The 17,320-nt window shown below is 40.5% G+C and overlaps 1 protein-coding gene across 2 annotated transcripts in view; it reads left to right on the top strand.

The window, feature by feature from the left end:
• The window catches only part of PAPPA (pappalysin 1), a 224,891-nt gene that overhangs the window by 138,985 nt on the left and 68,586 nt on the right, over window positions 1–17,320 (top strand). For both annotated transcript variants that reach the window (XM_069985507.1, XM_069985506.1), the window contains exons 9-10: window positions 1,407–1,498; window positions 12,346–12,542. In XM_069985507.1, the coding sequence (XP_069841608.1) occupies window positions 1,407–1,498; window positions 12,346–12,542 (289 nt within the window). The remainder of the gene's footprint in view (window positions 1–1,406; window positions 1,499–12,345; window positions 12,543–17,320) is intronic.

Below are 17,320 nucleotides of genomic sequence, written 5' to 3'. Positions count from 1 at the left end.
CAACAAGGATGTCTCCAAATACTTGGAGCAAAGCTTCAGCAACAACAACAACAACAACAGCAGCAACCACAACAACAACAATAATAAGTTTAATAGTTTAATAAGAAATCAATGTCATCATGATGGTATCTTATAAAAACTGGTGCCAGTAAAAACTAGAGGTGATATCTATAACAAACAATTTGATATCCAAGTCTCTTTTAGAAACATAAGCTGCTTTGGAGCAGATGTAGATTTCATTGCCCCACGTGCGGCAGACCTAGGTCCTGCTGGAATTTACTAAGAGGCGTGCGCCTCCTAATAACTCCGGTGGGGTGAATGGGGGTGGGGTTTAATTAAGACTGTGGTCTTTATAAATGCCATCCCCCCCCCCCCCCCCAGAATGTCCAGAATTTCCGTGATTCTTAGATTACCTATCTCCTAGCTCTTATCTATCAGAAATAGTCCACGGCACTCCAGTTAGTATGTGAAAAATGTTTTTCTTTTCATTTCATCAAAAAAACACAGTGTAACAATCCAAACAGTGCGGCAAATGGGATGCGGTGCTTTGATAGCCTCACGCCATCTTTTTCAAGCATCGAAACATCGCATCCCATTTGTCGCACTGTTTGGATTGTTATACTGCGTTTTTTTTTTATTAAATAAAAAGAAAAAATAAATTCACATACTAACTGGAGTGCTGCAGACTATTTTTGGATATCTATCTATCTATCTATCTATCTATCTATCGCCTATCTACAGTATCTATCTATCTATCTATCTATCTATCTATCTATCATCTATCTATCTATCTATCTCCTATCTATCTATCTATCTATCTATCTATCTCCTATCTATCTATCTATCTATCTATCTATCTATCTATCTATCTATCTATCTCCTATCTATCTCCCATCTCCTATCTATCTATCTATCTATCTATCTATCTATCTATCTATCTCCTATCTATCTCCTATCTATCTATCTATCTATCTATCTATCTATCTATCTATCTATCTCCTATCTATCTATCTATCTATCTATCTATCTATCTATCTCCTATCTATCTATCTATCTATCTATCTAACTATCTTCTATCTATCTATCTATCTATCTATCTATCTATCTCCTATCTATCTCCTATCTATCTATCTATCTATCTATCTATCTATCCGCCTATCTATCATCTATTTATCTATCTATCTATCTATCTATCTCCTATCTATCTATCTCCTATCTATCTATCTATCTATCTATCTATCTATCTATCTATCTATCTCTCTCTCTCTCTACTATTCAAACCGACATACTTGAACAAATAATAAACGATTCACCTTTACGGTTCCAAAATATAGTGGATTCTTTCAGCTGATCAGTTTTTGTATGTGGTTTAACAACATTACGTTTATATCATCTGTCTCTTTCAGAGACCTAGGTGAAGAATGTGATGATATGAATAAGATAAATGGTGATGGCTGTTCCCTGTTTTGTCGTGAGGAGGCATCTTTCCATTGTTTGGGTAAGTAAGCAATAATATAGCTCTTATTTTTGGCATGAAGCCAGAGGGATCATTATTCGAGCAAGGCTTTCCGATCACGTGGGACAACATTAGGTTAGCCATGTATCTAACTACCCTGGGTACAGCTGGGCACACATACTTTACGTTAGATTATTGTCTGCTGAATCCATTGACTTCAACAGGACTGGCCGATTAACCTGTCAACTGTCCCATAGCGGCCTATAAAGGATTGGGCAGGTGAATGTAACATGAGAAAACCTTTGTTCTGAAGGATGGTAAGTAGATATTAGCCGAATCGCTCATCAAGCCCGCAGCCTTTCAGTTGGTTACACATGTATGTATTGTTTATTACATTATTTAATTTTTATTTTTCGGCTACTCCTTTAAAAAAGTTCTTTCAGTTGTACTAAACACAATCAATCTATCAATCTAAGAGGTAATATGTAGAGGTGAGCGAACTTGGATGTATCCATGTTTTACGGGCAGTCCTTGGCCTTATCCACCTGCTCCTGGCAGCAGGATTGAAATACCAATCGTTCGGGTTTGTGAGAGTTCGGCAAGTTTGTTTATGTCTAGTAATGTTTTTCTTTGGGTGGACCACCAAGCTTGCAGAAGACGTTTTATAGGCTTGACATTACTTCCTGGGAAAGAAGTATCTACACCCAATAGGTGTCAGTATAGAGCCAGATTTCTTCTTTGTGGAAGACATAAAAGTGGAAGACTATGGTTGAAAGAGTGACTGAATGTGTTGCCATACACTGTAATGAAGGATGACTAATAGGGGGGAGGGATATTGCCATGGTGGTCTTTTTAACCGTGGAAAATCCTGACAAATGGAGACAAGAGGAGCAATAAATTCCAGACGCTTACTCTAGGCAAGATTTGTGAATTGTACAACCCTGTTTTTTGTGTATTTCATAGAAATTTTAGTATTTTGTCCGCAGTCTCCTAGCATAAATCTTCCACCAAAAACAAGGTGGTTCCTAACGTATCTTGAAAGAACATATAATCCCTCATTATCATTGCTTAGAAGAGAAGCATAACAATGCTGGGCAGAAATAACTAGCAAAAAAAATTCTGGGAGATTGATCTTTCACGATTGAATTAATGGCCTTTATTGGAAGGAAGCAAATCGGCTGAACTGCAAAGGGGTAGATGGAACTCATGTGATCAACTTGTACATATGAGTGCAAATAAGAAGATAATCCTGCCATGTGATCGAAAGTTCAAGAGACAGAAGTGTCTCATGATGTTTGCTTAGCTGCAGATTTCAGGTTTGGTCCAAGAACCCAGAACAAAAATAGTATAAAAAGAAACATTCATCCAAGCCTAGCACCTCTACGGATTGCTCAAGCCTTGAGCCTCGTGCACATGAAAGGGCCATGTGAATATATGTTGTGGAAATGGAGAGCCTGGCACCATAGCCTACAATAGTTGTGCTTTGCTATGATGTTTTCAAAAAGCGTCAAAAGAAGCATGGCACCACATAATACTACCTAGAAGAACATTGCCCTAGTCTTCACTCCCTTCTAACACACACTATTGATGCTAATAACATATCCATTTACTACTCACTACTGCCTTAGTAAGTAAAAATGTAAAGCGCACGTGTGGTCTTCCTGTCTTATTCGGAAATCAGCTATTGAACTTTGTCGGTTTCGACCTGTATCCATTGTTTTAATGCTTTGTCTAAATTTGATGAAATAGTCACTTTTTAAGGCCAAAGTGACCGTTTCCTTTACTAGGTGCTGGCAATGATGATGGACTCGAGGGATCATTACAAGTAGCCAATTTTCTCACATTCTTTTGTCTGAAATATACATTTTTTTCAATGGGAAAGTGATAAAACAGGATACATGTCTCAACACGTCCATATTTTTCAGCAGAAAATTTATCTCTACCTTTTCCTTTCAGCAACTACTATAAGGACTGCATCATTATTACGTTTGTCTCTCCACAGTTATGCAACAGAATTTTCCATCGTCGGGTGAAGTACTACCAGCATATCTTTCAGAATTATCACATATTAGTTTCTATATGTCACCAATGCCTTATCTTTAGCATCTTGAGCAAAGAGATTCCCACACATTTCATGCACATCATATCAGACTAAGGGTACTATTACACGGAACGATAATCAGCCGAATCGGCCCGATTCGTCTGATTATCGTTCCATGTAATAAATACAACGATCAGCCGATAACAACCATCATCGGCTGATCGTTGATGTAGGTTCTGACCTATTTTTGTCGGGCGCCGACCGCGTACAGCTATGTGTAATAGTGGTGCGCGGGCGGCGACTAACAATATACATTACCCATCCACGTTCCAGGGCTGCTGCTGCGGTCTTCTCCTCCCCGGGTCCCGTGCGCTGTAATGTCAGAGTGGCCTGTCAGCTGACAGGCCGCCCGGCCAATCACATGTCGCGACGGTCCCGGCCTGTGATTGGCTTAGTGGCCTGTCAGCTGACAGGCCACTCTGACGTTACAGCACGCGGGACCCGGGGAGAAGAAGACCACAGCAGCAGCCCTGGAACGTGCATGGCTAATGTATATAGTTATGCAAGGGCTGCAAGGACATCGTTAACGATGTCCTTGCAGCCCTTGTTTAACAATTATTGGCCCGTGTAATAGACCCAGTAAATGAGCAGCGATCTAGCAGATCACTGCTCGTTTACAGGTATTATCGGGCCCTGCTTGGCCCGTGTAATACCACCCTAAGGCTATGTTCACACTCTGTAAGAGACTGGCCGTTCCGTGACCCCGGCCGGGTCACAGAACGGCCAGTCTCTGCACAGATCATCCCGGCCGGTACTGCAGTACCGGCCAGATGATCTTTATGGCCGTAGTGTTCTGATGCGGGTGCATCAGCGCGCGCCCGCATCAGAACACTCCACAGCACACAATGAAGCAAGTGGCCGGAGCTGCTCGCTTCATTGTGTGAACTGAAAGAGCTTTCTGCAGCCGCAATTCACTGAATTGCGGCTGCAGAAAACTGACATGTCAGTTATTTGCGGGTCCGCATGGGATCCCAGCCGGAGCCTATACGATGTGTTTATGCTCCAGCCGGGATCCCATAGCAGATAGGGCAGTGTTCACATGCACAGTGTACATACTTTTACGTAGTGTGAACATAGCCTAAGGCTATGTTCACACAGCGTATGTTTTACATAAATCACGGCCGTTGTTGCAATTTGTTGCAATAAGCTGATCTTGAATAAAGTGTACGACTCTTAGTAAATCCAGCAGGACCTGTAACTACCGCATGACGGACACATAAATCTACAACTGCTCAGGATCAGGGGTAGATTTCTCCCATGATTTTCCTTACTTGAGGGGACAAGCCAAGCTGTCACTGAAAAGGCAAGGGATTTTGCTCCAACTGGGTGATTTGAGCAAAGATCTCTGCCTTTTCCATGGGGTTGATAAATCTGCCCCAATGTACATTACTAAAAGGGTTATTCCAAGTTTAAAAGTTAACCCTCCGCACAGAGTATGGCATAACTAGCTGATTGACTCGCATCTGACTGATGAATGGAACACCCCCCCCCCCCCCCCCAGCGATCACATAGATGGAAGTCAGATGTGAATGGAACAGTAATACATGTGCTTTGCCACTACTCCATTCACCTCTTGTTGGACTTTCAAACATTGCCATGTGTTGAGCACATGTTCCATAGATTCTCCATTTAAGATGGAATAACCCCTTTACCTGAGGATCTTTAGTAACCAGTGAGTCCTTACTAAACAGGTATCTAGATAAGGCCGAAAGCCACCGCATTACTGATCCTAGCAAGGGGCTGTTAAGAATTTGCCCCTCAAACCTCGAAATCAAGAGAAGAGTCTAAGAGTAGAAGAGTAAGTTACCCTCTACTCCCAGCAAGATGACCTCCAGACTTTCCTCTAAGCTCTTTCCTCCTCTACTTTCAGTGTCAGTGTTAATGTCTGATGCACTGAGCTAACTACTAACCTGAGCTGCCTCCAGTTGACTTCACTCTTTTTCCTCCAGCCATGATCCCCTCAGATGTTCCTCTCCTTACACCTCCCATTGTACTCCAAGGTTTCCTCTCACACCTGGGCTTTTATACTGCCTAACAGTGAGGTGTGTGTGCGTGTGTCACACTTTGTAACCCATCTTTACCCTGTCCAAAGCACTAGCATTAAAAAGTACATACAATACATTACACTAATACTGTACTGTTGAGGGGCAATAACCCCAAGACAGTTGTCTAAAGATGGGTAATGTTTTAAGACTTTAGGTTGGTATGAAATCCTGACTTTAAAGGGGTTATCCAGCACTACAAAAACATGGCCACTTTCTTCACGAGACAGCCTCACTCTTGTCTCCAGCTTGGGCGGGGTTTTGCTGCTCAGTTCCATTGAAGTGAATGGAGCTTAATTGCAAACTGCACCTGAACTGGAGACAAGAGTCGTGTTGTCTCTGAAAGAAAGTGGCCATGTTTTTGTAGCACTGGATAACCCCTTTAAGATAATGCTATATTGAAAGGGTGCCATGAGAGTAACTTTGCAAATCCTTGTTCCACAAGATCATGGATATTATGGGGTCTTGGTTAGAATATAACAAAGACTTTAGAGATGCCATTAAAAAAAATAATTATAAATTTGTAGCCATGTTCTAAACTCAATGGTGAATTATAAGGCTTAAATATCTTTCATGTCTGATATGAAAGCATCCGGGGTAAAGCTAAAACCTATTTGTTCTTCTAAATTAAGATAACGCATGTTGCACATATAGCTACAAAAAGGGACAATGCACGTCCTAAGAGCACAAACAGCTCAGTAAATTGACCTGATAGATAAAGAGATCAGTTTTATTCAATTTTGTTAAGGTCATCAACTCTGAATTAGATGACGTTTGAGTTTACAACCACACGACGCGGCCTCAACCCCTTAGTCCTACCCCTCCCATTCGTTTTCTCTCTCTATTGTTGACAGGTACATTTCGTCTTTTGCCTTGGCTATACTATGTGGATAGTTTACAGACCTTAGTGACTGTAAATTAATTAGGATCTTTTGTGTTTTCTCTCAGTCCTACTTTAATCAGATAATGCTGCTACAAACTATCCAAGAAGAAGTATATCGACTCAGTCAGGCTGCCCTGGCCTTTCCAGAACACAGCTCTAGGGAAGAGGAAATAAAAGAACTAAGATTGATCATCTTTATTATAATTCCACTTAAGTAAACTAGCGGTAAAAGATTGCATAGTACTGTAATTATAAGAATGAATGCCACGGGTAGGTAAATGGACGCAATGAAATTAAAGCGATAGTCATAAGCAGTAAATAGTAGCTCACGTAATAGAATCAATACATGATACTGCCATTACGGTTATCGTCTAAAGGGTTTTTTGACACGTGCCCTTTTTCAACCTGTTGTGACCATCTGACCAAATGGGACAGAGGGAGTGGAGGTCTGTGGACAGGGCCAGACTACTCTGAGGGCGTGTTTGTTGTCTGTTACCATAGTTATGTCTACACCTGCATCAGATACAACAGTAGGGAATTTGCATTGAAGTTATTTGCAAAGATATATTATCTTTTACATAAATGTGCAAATATCAGTAAACTGCTCTTTTTTTCTCGTAATTTAGAAATACTCTTAAAGTAAATGTATCGCCTAGGTTTTCTTTCACTGATAAGAGACGGATCCTGGAACTTGTACTTTTGCTAATATTTTTTATAATTTTAAATTTTTTAAATGTTACTTTTATCACATTATTATGGGAGCTGCCATCTTGCCTCAGATGTTTTTGTATTGGACACACTTTTAAAAAATACCTCTCACCTCTTGGTGACCGTGGCAGGATGAGCCGAAAAAATTCTGCAGGTGTCCGGTCTTCTTCTGACAAAAGGTGTTGTACGGAACTCCCGGAAGCGATGTATGCTGCATCGTAAGTGTGTTACAATGCACTTCCAGGAGTCCCGAACCACAGCTCGTGTCAGAAGACCACCCACCTTCAGGATTTTTGTGTAGGATCCTGCCGCGGTCTCCAAGTGATAAGTACCTATTAACCATGCTCAGAAACTTCTTTGACCTGTACAATTACAAAAATTCCTGGAGAATTGGAAAAAACACCCAAAACTCTGAAAAACATGTAACATAAAAACTTGTTTTAAACAGTAAGTAATGTTCTGATGACACTTTTCCTATAAGATGTTTTACCTTCAATAGCTGTTGGTTTATTGGGCTAACAGCTATCTCTGCTGATCTTCCCATACATGTAAATGTTTACCATGTTTTTAATGTAGAAAATAGGGGTGGGGCGGGGGGTTGAGATGCTGCCAGAAAGCTCTGGTATTGCTTCATTTCTTTGGGAACAAAACGGTCAGGCAGTAAAATCCAACATAATTGACATAATTTTTCAGGGGAGGAGGATCAGGAAGCCCAATACAATATAGACGGTTGCCATGTCTAATTTGGTGGGTTTTTGCTGACTTTTGAGTAAAGGTAGTCTTACACCTTTAATAAGTGTCAGCGGAACAATCAACAGTAAACTCTCCTTACCTCCCCATACACATGAACATTCCATACCACCAAAAGTTCCTTTGTTCTCTTTGGCTAGGGGTAAGCCGCACCCAGACAGTTCCTGTGGTGGCTTACCTCCCTGAGAACAAAGCAATCCCAACCCCTATCTCCACAACATCCTAAGTGGCAGGTAAAGTGTATGGGAAGGTATAGCACATTATTTAGACCTCATAAGAAACAGGCTTGTGAATGTTGGGTAATATTATATTTTAATATAAGCCTTCAAAAAAAAAAAAAAAAAAAAAAAAAAAAATATATATATATATATATATATATATATATATATATATATATAGTGTATGACAGAAACTTCTTTACACTGCAGTGTGAGTGGCTGAGTGTAAGTGCAGGCATATTATAGCAGCAGTGTGTATAGCTGAGTGTAAGTGCAGGAGCATTATAACAGGAAGGAATAGGATGGGAAACACATGGGCTGACAGAGGCTGCAGGGAGCATGAAGGAATGACCAGGACATATGTGGGCACATACATGCAGCACTCTCTGTCTCGGGAGAGAGGGGTTACAGCTATGGAGAGATTACCTCCACAATCCTGTCCCCTGACGCAAGCCCCAGCCTGAAGTGGATCTGCTATGATTTGTAAGGTGAGGAAGGCTTCCTGGGTCAGAGTACAGTGCTGTAGACCCCGCTATGCAGATCATGTCCCTCCTTCACTTCCCCTCTCTGCCAGTACAGGGAGCTCTTAAACCAAAGCAATGCTCTTAAACCAAGTTACAATTTTTGAAAAACTGTCATTTGTAATATGTATTTTTTTTCTAAACAGAACTAATAGTCAACTATTTGTGAGTCATATGTTATTAGCCCTAGTAATACTAAGAATATGGTAAGAGCGTGAGCATAGCATATAATGGATTGTAGTACAGTAATCTAACACCAGGATCTCTCTGTTCTAGTAAGAACTTTAGTGTGTCTGCAAAGTATGTGTAATATCGAGTCCCAGAAATCTTGGTGGTAATATAATAAAGAGTCCGTAGATGGTTGTTTGTGTACATGAGAGGGGAAAATGATGCCGGTGGGCTATGCAGGAATGTAAGGTATGCGCCAGTGGAGATGAAACAGATTAAGGAGACCCATTTGGAAGAAAGTTCCTCTGGGGTACATTGTGGATTCTGTAATTCTCTAGCGCACTTTTTTTTTTCTACTAGAGATAAAGAAGAGTCATCTTTGTTAAGAACTTGTCCAAATAAAGGTCTGACTCATTCTGCCAAAAACTTGGCATGAAAACAATATCACAAATTGCCATCTGGATATATGCAAGAGTTATTCTTTGGGGTTAAGTATGCTCTAAGAATTCAAATACCTAAAACAATGCTTGCACATATTTGTCCTGTCTTTTTATCTCGGATGGATAGTGATGTGGCATGAAACGTGTTGTTGGAGCTCTTGGAAAACAGACGTGCTCAACAATACAGTGTTTTTGTCTGGCTTTGTACGAATGTGTATACAGTACTGTGAAAATGCATGCTCGTATCATCTACTTAGCTCCATATTTAGAGAAGGATAACAGGAACTGTTTTTCATCACAGGGCTGGGGCAATCATTGTGAGTGATATCTGGCCCACATATGTTGGTCTCGTGTTCTGTATGGAATTATGCCCATGTCACTTAGGTTGATATCCTGACTATCTGGTTCCTGTAGCTGAATACGTCTTTTGAACCTTGTCTGGGAATTTTGTGTTCTTCAACCCTTACGTTATTACTAATGACAGAGAAGGAATATATGTTATTGGTTAAAACATGATTTTTGAAGACATCTCCTTGTCTTGTTGTGTCACAACCTGGGGCGGACAATGGATCCTTATAAGAATCGGCATAGGGCTAAATGGCTGGAGCAGCATTTAAGGAATTTTGTTGTTTTCACCTTAAAATGCCCTCACATGGTTATGGCTTTACATAGGGAATCCCCAGGTTGCATCCAAAGAGTAATCTCTAATAGCAAAATTTGATGGTTTCCAGATGGTTTTCAAAGTGGGATCCAAGAATCAATAAAAAGACACATGGTTGTACACATCTCAGCAGGTCAACATTGACGATGTTCATGCAACTTGATGAGACAGAAAATGGTAAGGGTCAGGAGGGAACATAATACACAATTACTACTTACCTCCCCCTATACCTCTGTAGCGCTGGCTTACCACATTGGGACCCCGTTGGGCTCTGGGATCTTCTTGGGCTGGAACGTTACAGCTCAGTTGATGAACTGCCCGCTCAGCCAGTCAATGACTGGGGTGGGACACTGCTGCAGTCACTGGTTGGCTGATGGGGCAGTCTATCAGCCAGTTCGGGTACTTTCCCCTAAAGTTGTGACAACAATGAAAATTAGGGGAAAATGCCTCCCAACAGGGGTCCCGGAATCTGAGACATGGCAATTCGGTGGCACAGGGAGAGGCAAGCAGTGATTGTTTGTTACTTGACTTACCATAGTGTTTTTTCCCCCCCCAACTATTAAGCTGGCCATACACACGGGACTTTGATCAATCGATCAAAGTCTTTTGGGATTGTCCATTGTTCATGGCCAGCATAACAGTCAGGGGCACAAAACATATGGTAAGTCAAGTGATGAGACAAAGAGAGGAATCTTGGCTGAACTATTAGGCACTACTAGTCCATCATCTCATAAGGTATAAGATATGTTCTGTTGTCCTTTACCTCATGTAAAGGTCATAGAGGGGTAAGGGAATATTATTGGTTAGACAGAGCCAAAACCATGATGAAAATTGAGAAAGATGTCTTAATATAAGATATGTTATCCTAGTTACAACGGCAACATTTCTGCTCTGAGAACTGACCATATATACCTTTTGGCTATTTCGCTTTGTACTTTGCTGTTCTGAAGCATTCTGTTCTAGGAATATTAAACACACTAATCTATTCCTAAAGAGGAAACCCAAAAACATAGAGCGCTAAGCCAAGTACTTGGACGATCTCTGTCTGCAGTTATCCTCCCTAACACTTTGCAAACCTTGGCAGGCAAGTTTATTGGGGTCTTAGGCAAAATTAGGAACAAATTAGCCTCTGTAGAGATCAAATTGTAGTTTAGACTGTACCATTTTGTTAGTTTCAGGAGAAAAAAAAAAGAAAGATGAAGACATTTTTTTTAGATCAGTCAAATTTTATTTGGGCTTTTTATGACTTTTTACTGAAGTTTTGCCGTTATTATGTAACCGTAAGGTAACAGAGGGTAGGAAAGAATCTTAGTGAAGAGGCAAAGCTAAACATTTATCAGTGAAGCTGGTGTGAGCCAGCCAGGCAAACTATCAGTACAAATAAACGTAGAGATAGTGAACTACTGGGCTATGTCACACTTGCATTTTCAACCAAGATTAAAGAAGGAGGGGGGCACCTCATGTGCCGTTATAGTATAAGGCTAGGTTCACACAATGTCTTATTTAGGCAAAATATTGGCCACTGTTTGATAATGATGGCCATAAATAATCATTGATGACCGACATTGTAAAATAAAGTCTGTTATTTTAGAAACAACGGACGTTATTTTTGCATAAAAAGATGTGGGAACATATCCTAATGGTATTACCACAAGGTAGGTAACACAAATGTGCTCCCATTCTGCTGTGGGCACGATTATCTGCTCGATAATCGTTTAGCAAGGGCAGCATGGACATCATTAGTGATGTCCATGAAGCTCTTACCCTAAACTGTATACATTACCTCTCCACGTTCCCAGCGTTCTTCTGCCTTCTATTCGCTTCCTGGAGCCACCGCTATAGGACCAAAAGACATGATCAGTTGATGATCGTTTTCATTGGCTGATCATTGTCTCTATTACACAGAGCGATAATCGGCTAAATAGTCCTAATTCGGATGATTTTTTCTCCATGTAATAGAGCCCATAGTGTTGGTGGAGATTGCTGCCTTCTCCTTCACAAACTTCAAGATGGGCCTGTTCCTGAATGTGTTACAGTTGAGCAAGCAGTATAGATTACCTGAAGGAAAATAATAGGATCTCAATGCATCCAATATGATCAGCTGTTATACAAGGAGTTGGTGATACAGAAAAAAAAAATTTTTAAGCAAATAACCAACGCATTTCATATAGAATTGTCAGTATATCAGTGAATTAAGTCAATACAAAAAATACTTAAAATGTGTCACAATTTTTATTTTTTTTTAAACGTCAGGGATGTGTCAGAAGTGGTGATCAGTCAAGCTGGGAGAAGTGTGCATTTCCCCTCCGTTTTGCAGCTATCTCTTGAGTTCCTGAGAATGAACTCCCCCTATTCAATTACTAATAATGTCCTGTTACACATCTTTGTGTCTTACAGATGAACCCAGCCGATGTTATTTCCACGATGGTGATGGCGTCTGTGAAGATTTTGAAAAGATGACAAGTATCAAAGACTGTGGGGTATACACGCCGAATGGATTTCAGGATCAATGGGCCTCAAATGTCACAGTTTCACATCACAATGATCAAGCGTGTCCAGGATGGGTAGTCATTGGTCAACCTGCAGCTACTCAGGTAATAAACCCAATTATGGTCCAATTTCGGTAATTTGTACTTACCTTCCAGCTTGGCATATGAAGTCTGAGCTAGTCTGAGTCTGAGTTCAATGCCCCACCACTACTAATATGGTGCTTACTGGGTCTTTACTACTAGTTTCCATTCTAACACACTAAAAAGTGTAGTGTATTTAAGAAGTTGGTGTACATCACAACAGCATCAGCAGAAGATAAGTGATGTAGGTAACTTTTTTATTTTTGTATAACCCACCCTGACCCCTTTTAAGGTGGTGATTTACGCTCGAGATACTTCCTGGGAGCAGGGCGTAAAGGTATGAGTGTGCGAGGTGATTCGACCTGTAGGGCTAGTGCAACTTAGGGGAACACTGATTCCCTTATCCTTGTGCCCCTCTTGTTCTGGTCCTTTTCCCTTTGGTTTTGGTCTTGTTCCCTCCCCCATGTCACGTAACAGTCAGCGTTGGTGTGTGCGTGACAAATTGAATAATTTGCTTTTCCACTCTAGAATAATAAATCTGCTTTTGCAGACTTGATCTACTCTTCTTGCCACTGAGCTATCCCCCTTTTCGATATAAATTATATACTTATAGACAACCACCACAAGCGGGAGCTAAGATGGTTACTGCATACACTTTTGTACATTCAGTTCGTAAGTAAAACAGTTCATTTAGCAGCAAAAATGGATCATCACACTGTATTGGATCAGAAAAATTCTTAAATACCTGTTATTCAACCGCCTGTTCTTACTTATGAGTGTATGGGAGGGCTTGCAGGCCTCCTCTCTCCGCGCCATGTCAATTCTTCCAGGTGTAGAGAGGAGGTGTGAGCCCTTCTATAGAGTGCCATCCCATGATACGGAGGCTGACGGTATTAAGATTCTGCCAGTTTTACTCCGTGTGAACTGGCCCTTAAACTGTCAAAAAGTGTTGAAGCGGTCAACAGTCCTAGTCATACAGTACACAGAAAAGGCAATGCAATAGGATCAGGCAAAGGTCACGATGGAATGGCATGCAGAGATGAAACATGGAGGAGCACCCACAGACAGGAACACCTTTACTAGAACGCTAAGGAACCTATTGCTCAGGCAAAGGCGAAGCTGGTATGGCTGCTTTAAATAGTGACTGACCTGTGGCAATTAGCTAGGAAACTGATTATTGTAAGCACGCTGGCCCTTTAAATGTCATTATAGATTGTAGATTGGCGGTGTCCGCGGCATTATATGTTAAATATGGTTTCAAATGGCAAAGATTGAGGAATAACCAGTGTATAGTATGTTGATTATATTGGAACCTGAGTTTTTTTCTGAATTAATTGACTACTTATTATTTTATTTCTTGTCCTAACTAGCCCAAACGACCCCTCTTGATAGACAAGTTTCCTTCGGAACTTCTATTCTGAGCTCTCCCATAGACTAACCATTGTATGAATGGTTCAGCTTTACGTATTTATTGGGATCTGCATTTACGACCTCTCTTTACTATGTAGCTATTATCTGAATGACTTCCTTTACAAGCAGGGGCAATACGAGTAGCAAAGAAAAGTAGACAGTAGCCATTTATGACACCTGTATTCAGTCAATGAAGAAAGGGACTTCCTTGATGGTACCTTATGCCTGCCTTCTGTTGATATTGCTCCGGGGAGTAACCATGAAAAATTCAATCTTCATTCATCTTGTTAGACATCTGATGGGTAATGGGCGTTTTTTAGTTTAGAGAATGCGTGTATATGCAAATCTGTGATGAAGAAGAGCAGTGAACCTTCGCTGTAATATTCATCCTGTTCTCCTTCCAATAATAATTTCACACTCCGAATGATCCAGAACTTCCACTTACCCCTCCTCAGATTAATCTCTGAACTATTGCTATGCTGTACATGGCCACATTTCTTGTTATGAGATTCTTGTCATGAAATAAACACCTTCAAGACCAGATGGTTCTCTTGTTAGTTTCTCTCCACTGGTGATCTCACAAGGAGTAGAGAAGGCTACAAAATGGTCGAAAAACAATGGAGATGACATCTGTCGTCCAGCTGTGAGTTTGTGTATCTGCAACATGGACATATGTTTTTGAGATTTCTTGTATGGAACAAACAAGGTGTCTTGTTCTGACTTCCCAATCTCGTTTCTGAAAATATTAATGGGGTTTCTTAAATATTGTTAAGATTCAAACTGGACAAACATTTAAAAAAAAAAAATTAAAAAAGTTGGTTGTGGGCCTTTAGTTTGTTCCTATAGATCACAAGCCATGAAATTGCCTGCATTCTTTCACTAAAACATAGATTATTATATGTATCCATGTATGAAAGAATACTGGGGTTATCATAAATTAGTAGCCTCTCAAGCAGACACCATAAATATTAAAGGGGTACTCTGACATCCGGGAAAATACCATGCTGGAGAAGTATGTAACATTGCTTACTAGAGTTGAGCGCATGCTCAACTTGGATCGCTAGGTATCTGAACACCGGTGGCTGAAGTAGTTGGATGCCTATGGCTGTATCCATGTTTTCAGGGGTCCCTAGAGCTGCACCCAACTTTATCAGCCACCAGTATCCAAATGCCAATTAATTCGACGTGAGCATGCTCCAGTTGCACTTATTTCTTTTGCTTATCTGTCTGGCCCACTGACGAAAGAAACAAAAATCCATGTTTTGGGGGTCTTAGTCCTGTACTTTCTGGTAGAGCAGTTGTTCAGTACTACAATTTCCAGAATGCACTGCTCTCCCTCAAGTCTCCATCCCTCCCACCCTACCTACTCTCCTCCTACAGCGCTCCTGTTAATTCCCTGCCCAAAGCGGTTGCAGAACATCTAATTTTACTGCGGACTATTGCACCTGCTGCATTCACTCCCTGTCTGATTTTTCTGCAGCATTAGTCAGCTCAAGGCATCATGCTGTTAACACACCTTACTCTCCTATAATGTCCCAATGAAGATATAAGTTTATCTGTGTATATGATGGGGAGATGGTGATGTAGGCTGGAGGGGGTGGTCAAAGATGGTAACATCCCTCTAGCGTGGAAGGGCTACCTTAGAGACAAGATCCACCCAGGCCTCATGTGACATCGGAGGATGATATCTTCTTTATGGAGAGAGGGAGGAGCCGATAGGTCGCATAGAGTATTTTTCATGAGGTTGCATTTTTCTGGCGTTTCTTTGGCCTTTTTTACTTTGTGTGTGAATTTTTTTTTTTTTTTTTTTTTTTTTTTCGGGTCGACTCGAATGCACCCACTCTAGAAATGAAAGGGCTAAGTGGAGCACAAGACTTCCATTGAAGTCTATGGGAGAAAACCCGCCTCTTTTACAGAAGAAAAAAAAAAACACCTAACCCTCAGCCTGCTGGGTTTTGCAAAAACTGCCATAAAGCCCCAAAAACACCAAGAAGAAAAACGCCAAAAAAGAAAACGAACACCATGGGGGAGATTTATCAAGCATGGTGTAAAGTGAAATTGGCTTAGTTGCCCCTAGCAACCAATCAGATCCCTCTATTTATTTTCCAAAGAGTCTGTGAAGAATGAAAGGTGGAATCTGATTGGTTGCTAGAGGCTAGCTCAGCGGTCAGTGATTTGTCATGAGTAGAGATGAATCTCGGGCATGCTCAGGCACGTCCAAATCCGAACGCTCTACATTACATTACCAGTGGCTAAAAAAGTTGAATCCAGCTCTAGGAAGTCCTAGAAAGCCTATGACTGTAACCATGTAGTTACATGAGTAATTTTTTCGGTTAGCCATACATCATATGCAGTCTGAGCAGTTGAGATATCCCTCCGTGATAACTACATTGGACAGCCCCATGTTGATGCTGATTTCAACTGAAAATTCCTGTTATAGCAATTGTCGGCTTGAATACTTTACTGATGAAACGGTTAATTTAGATCAATATTGTATAAATACAAAATTTGATTGACTGCATATAAATAAATGAAACGTTCCTTTTTGCATCAGAGACCTCCGTCCGTACATACATATCCTTTCCCCCTGTTCATTTTGATTATTTGTTCTTTCTGCTGTCTATCTTTGGCGGCTAGGGAGACAAAAATCAATGTTTTCATTTTCGTAAGACAATCAAGTGTTTTGAGATGAAACAGAAGTGTCCTGAGATAACCTTGGGTGAAGACAATGCATACCATAAGTTTTTCCCATGTAATTAAAAAAGAGATGCTCTTTCCCACTGAGAAGACAGGAATCATTCTCATTGTTTAAACTATGGCTCCATACAACTTCACTACTTATTTGATCCTGTTTATTTGATCCTCATTCGGTTAACTCTATGGAATGTGATATCTTATCCATCATGGCTAGTTAGCTTGATTGAGATTTGGCTTACCAATACATATACACTTATAAATAAACTTTCTTGTAAATCAAGTTTTATTTTATTTTTATTTTTTTCATGTAGAATTGGTGACTCAGAAATCTAGACTGTATGGTCAACCTCAGATTGGTTGCTGTAAAGCAACAATATTTGACACTGTGTGGAGCCACCATCTGTACAGATTTAAGGACTAAGCTCAAATGTTCTTTGATAATTTTCCTGAAAATAAAAAAACTATTGAAAGATGGTGTTACAACTAAAGGAAATCAGCGATGGTATAATATTGGCACAGGAAGATGGTAGTGGTGAACACCCTCTAGAAAAGTTTATATGGTATCAGAAGAAGACATTAGAAGAAGACATTCACCATCATCAATATGACTTTGATTCGAACAGAGTGCACACATTAACCATGGTATAAGAACAAATACAGTTGGTTACAGCACTATTCCCGACCATTGGTTGGCC

Source organism: Dendropsophus ebraccatus, chromosome 10, assembly GCF_027789765.1.
Source record: "Dendropsophus ebraccatus isolate aDenEbr1 chromosome 10, aDenEbr1.pat, whole genome shotgun sequence".
In the NCBI taxonomy this organism is placed as follows: domain Eukaryota; kingdom Metazoa; phylum Chordata; class Amphibia; order Anura; family Hylidae; genus Dendropsophus; species Dendropsophus ebraccatus.
The sequence above is the reverse complement of the archived record's forward strand: the minus strand, read 5'-3'. Positions and strand labels throughout refer to the sequence as shown.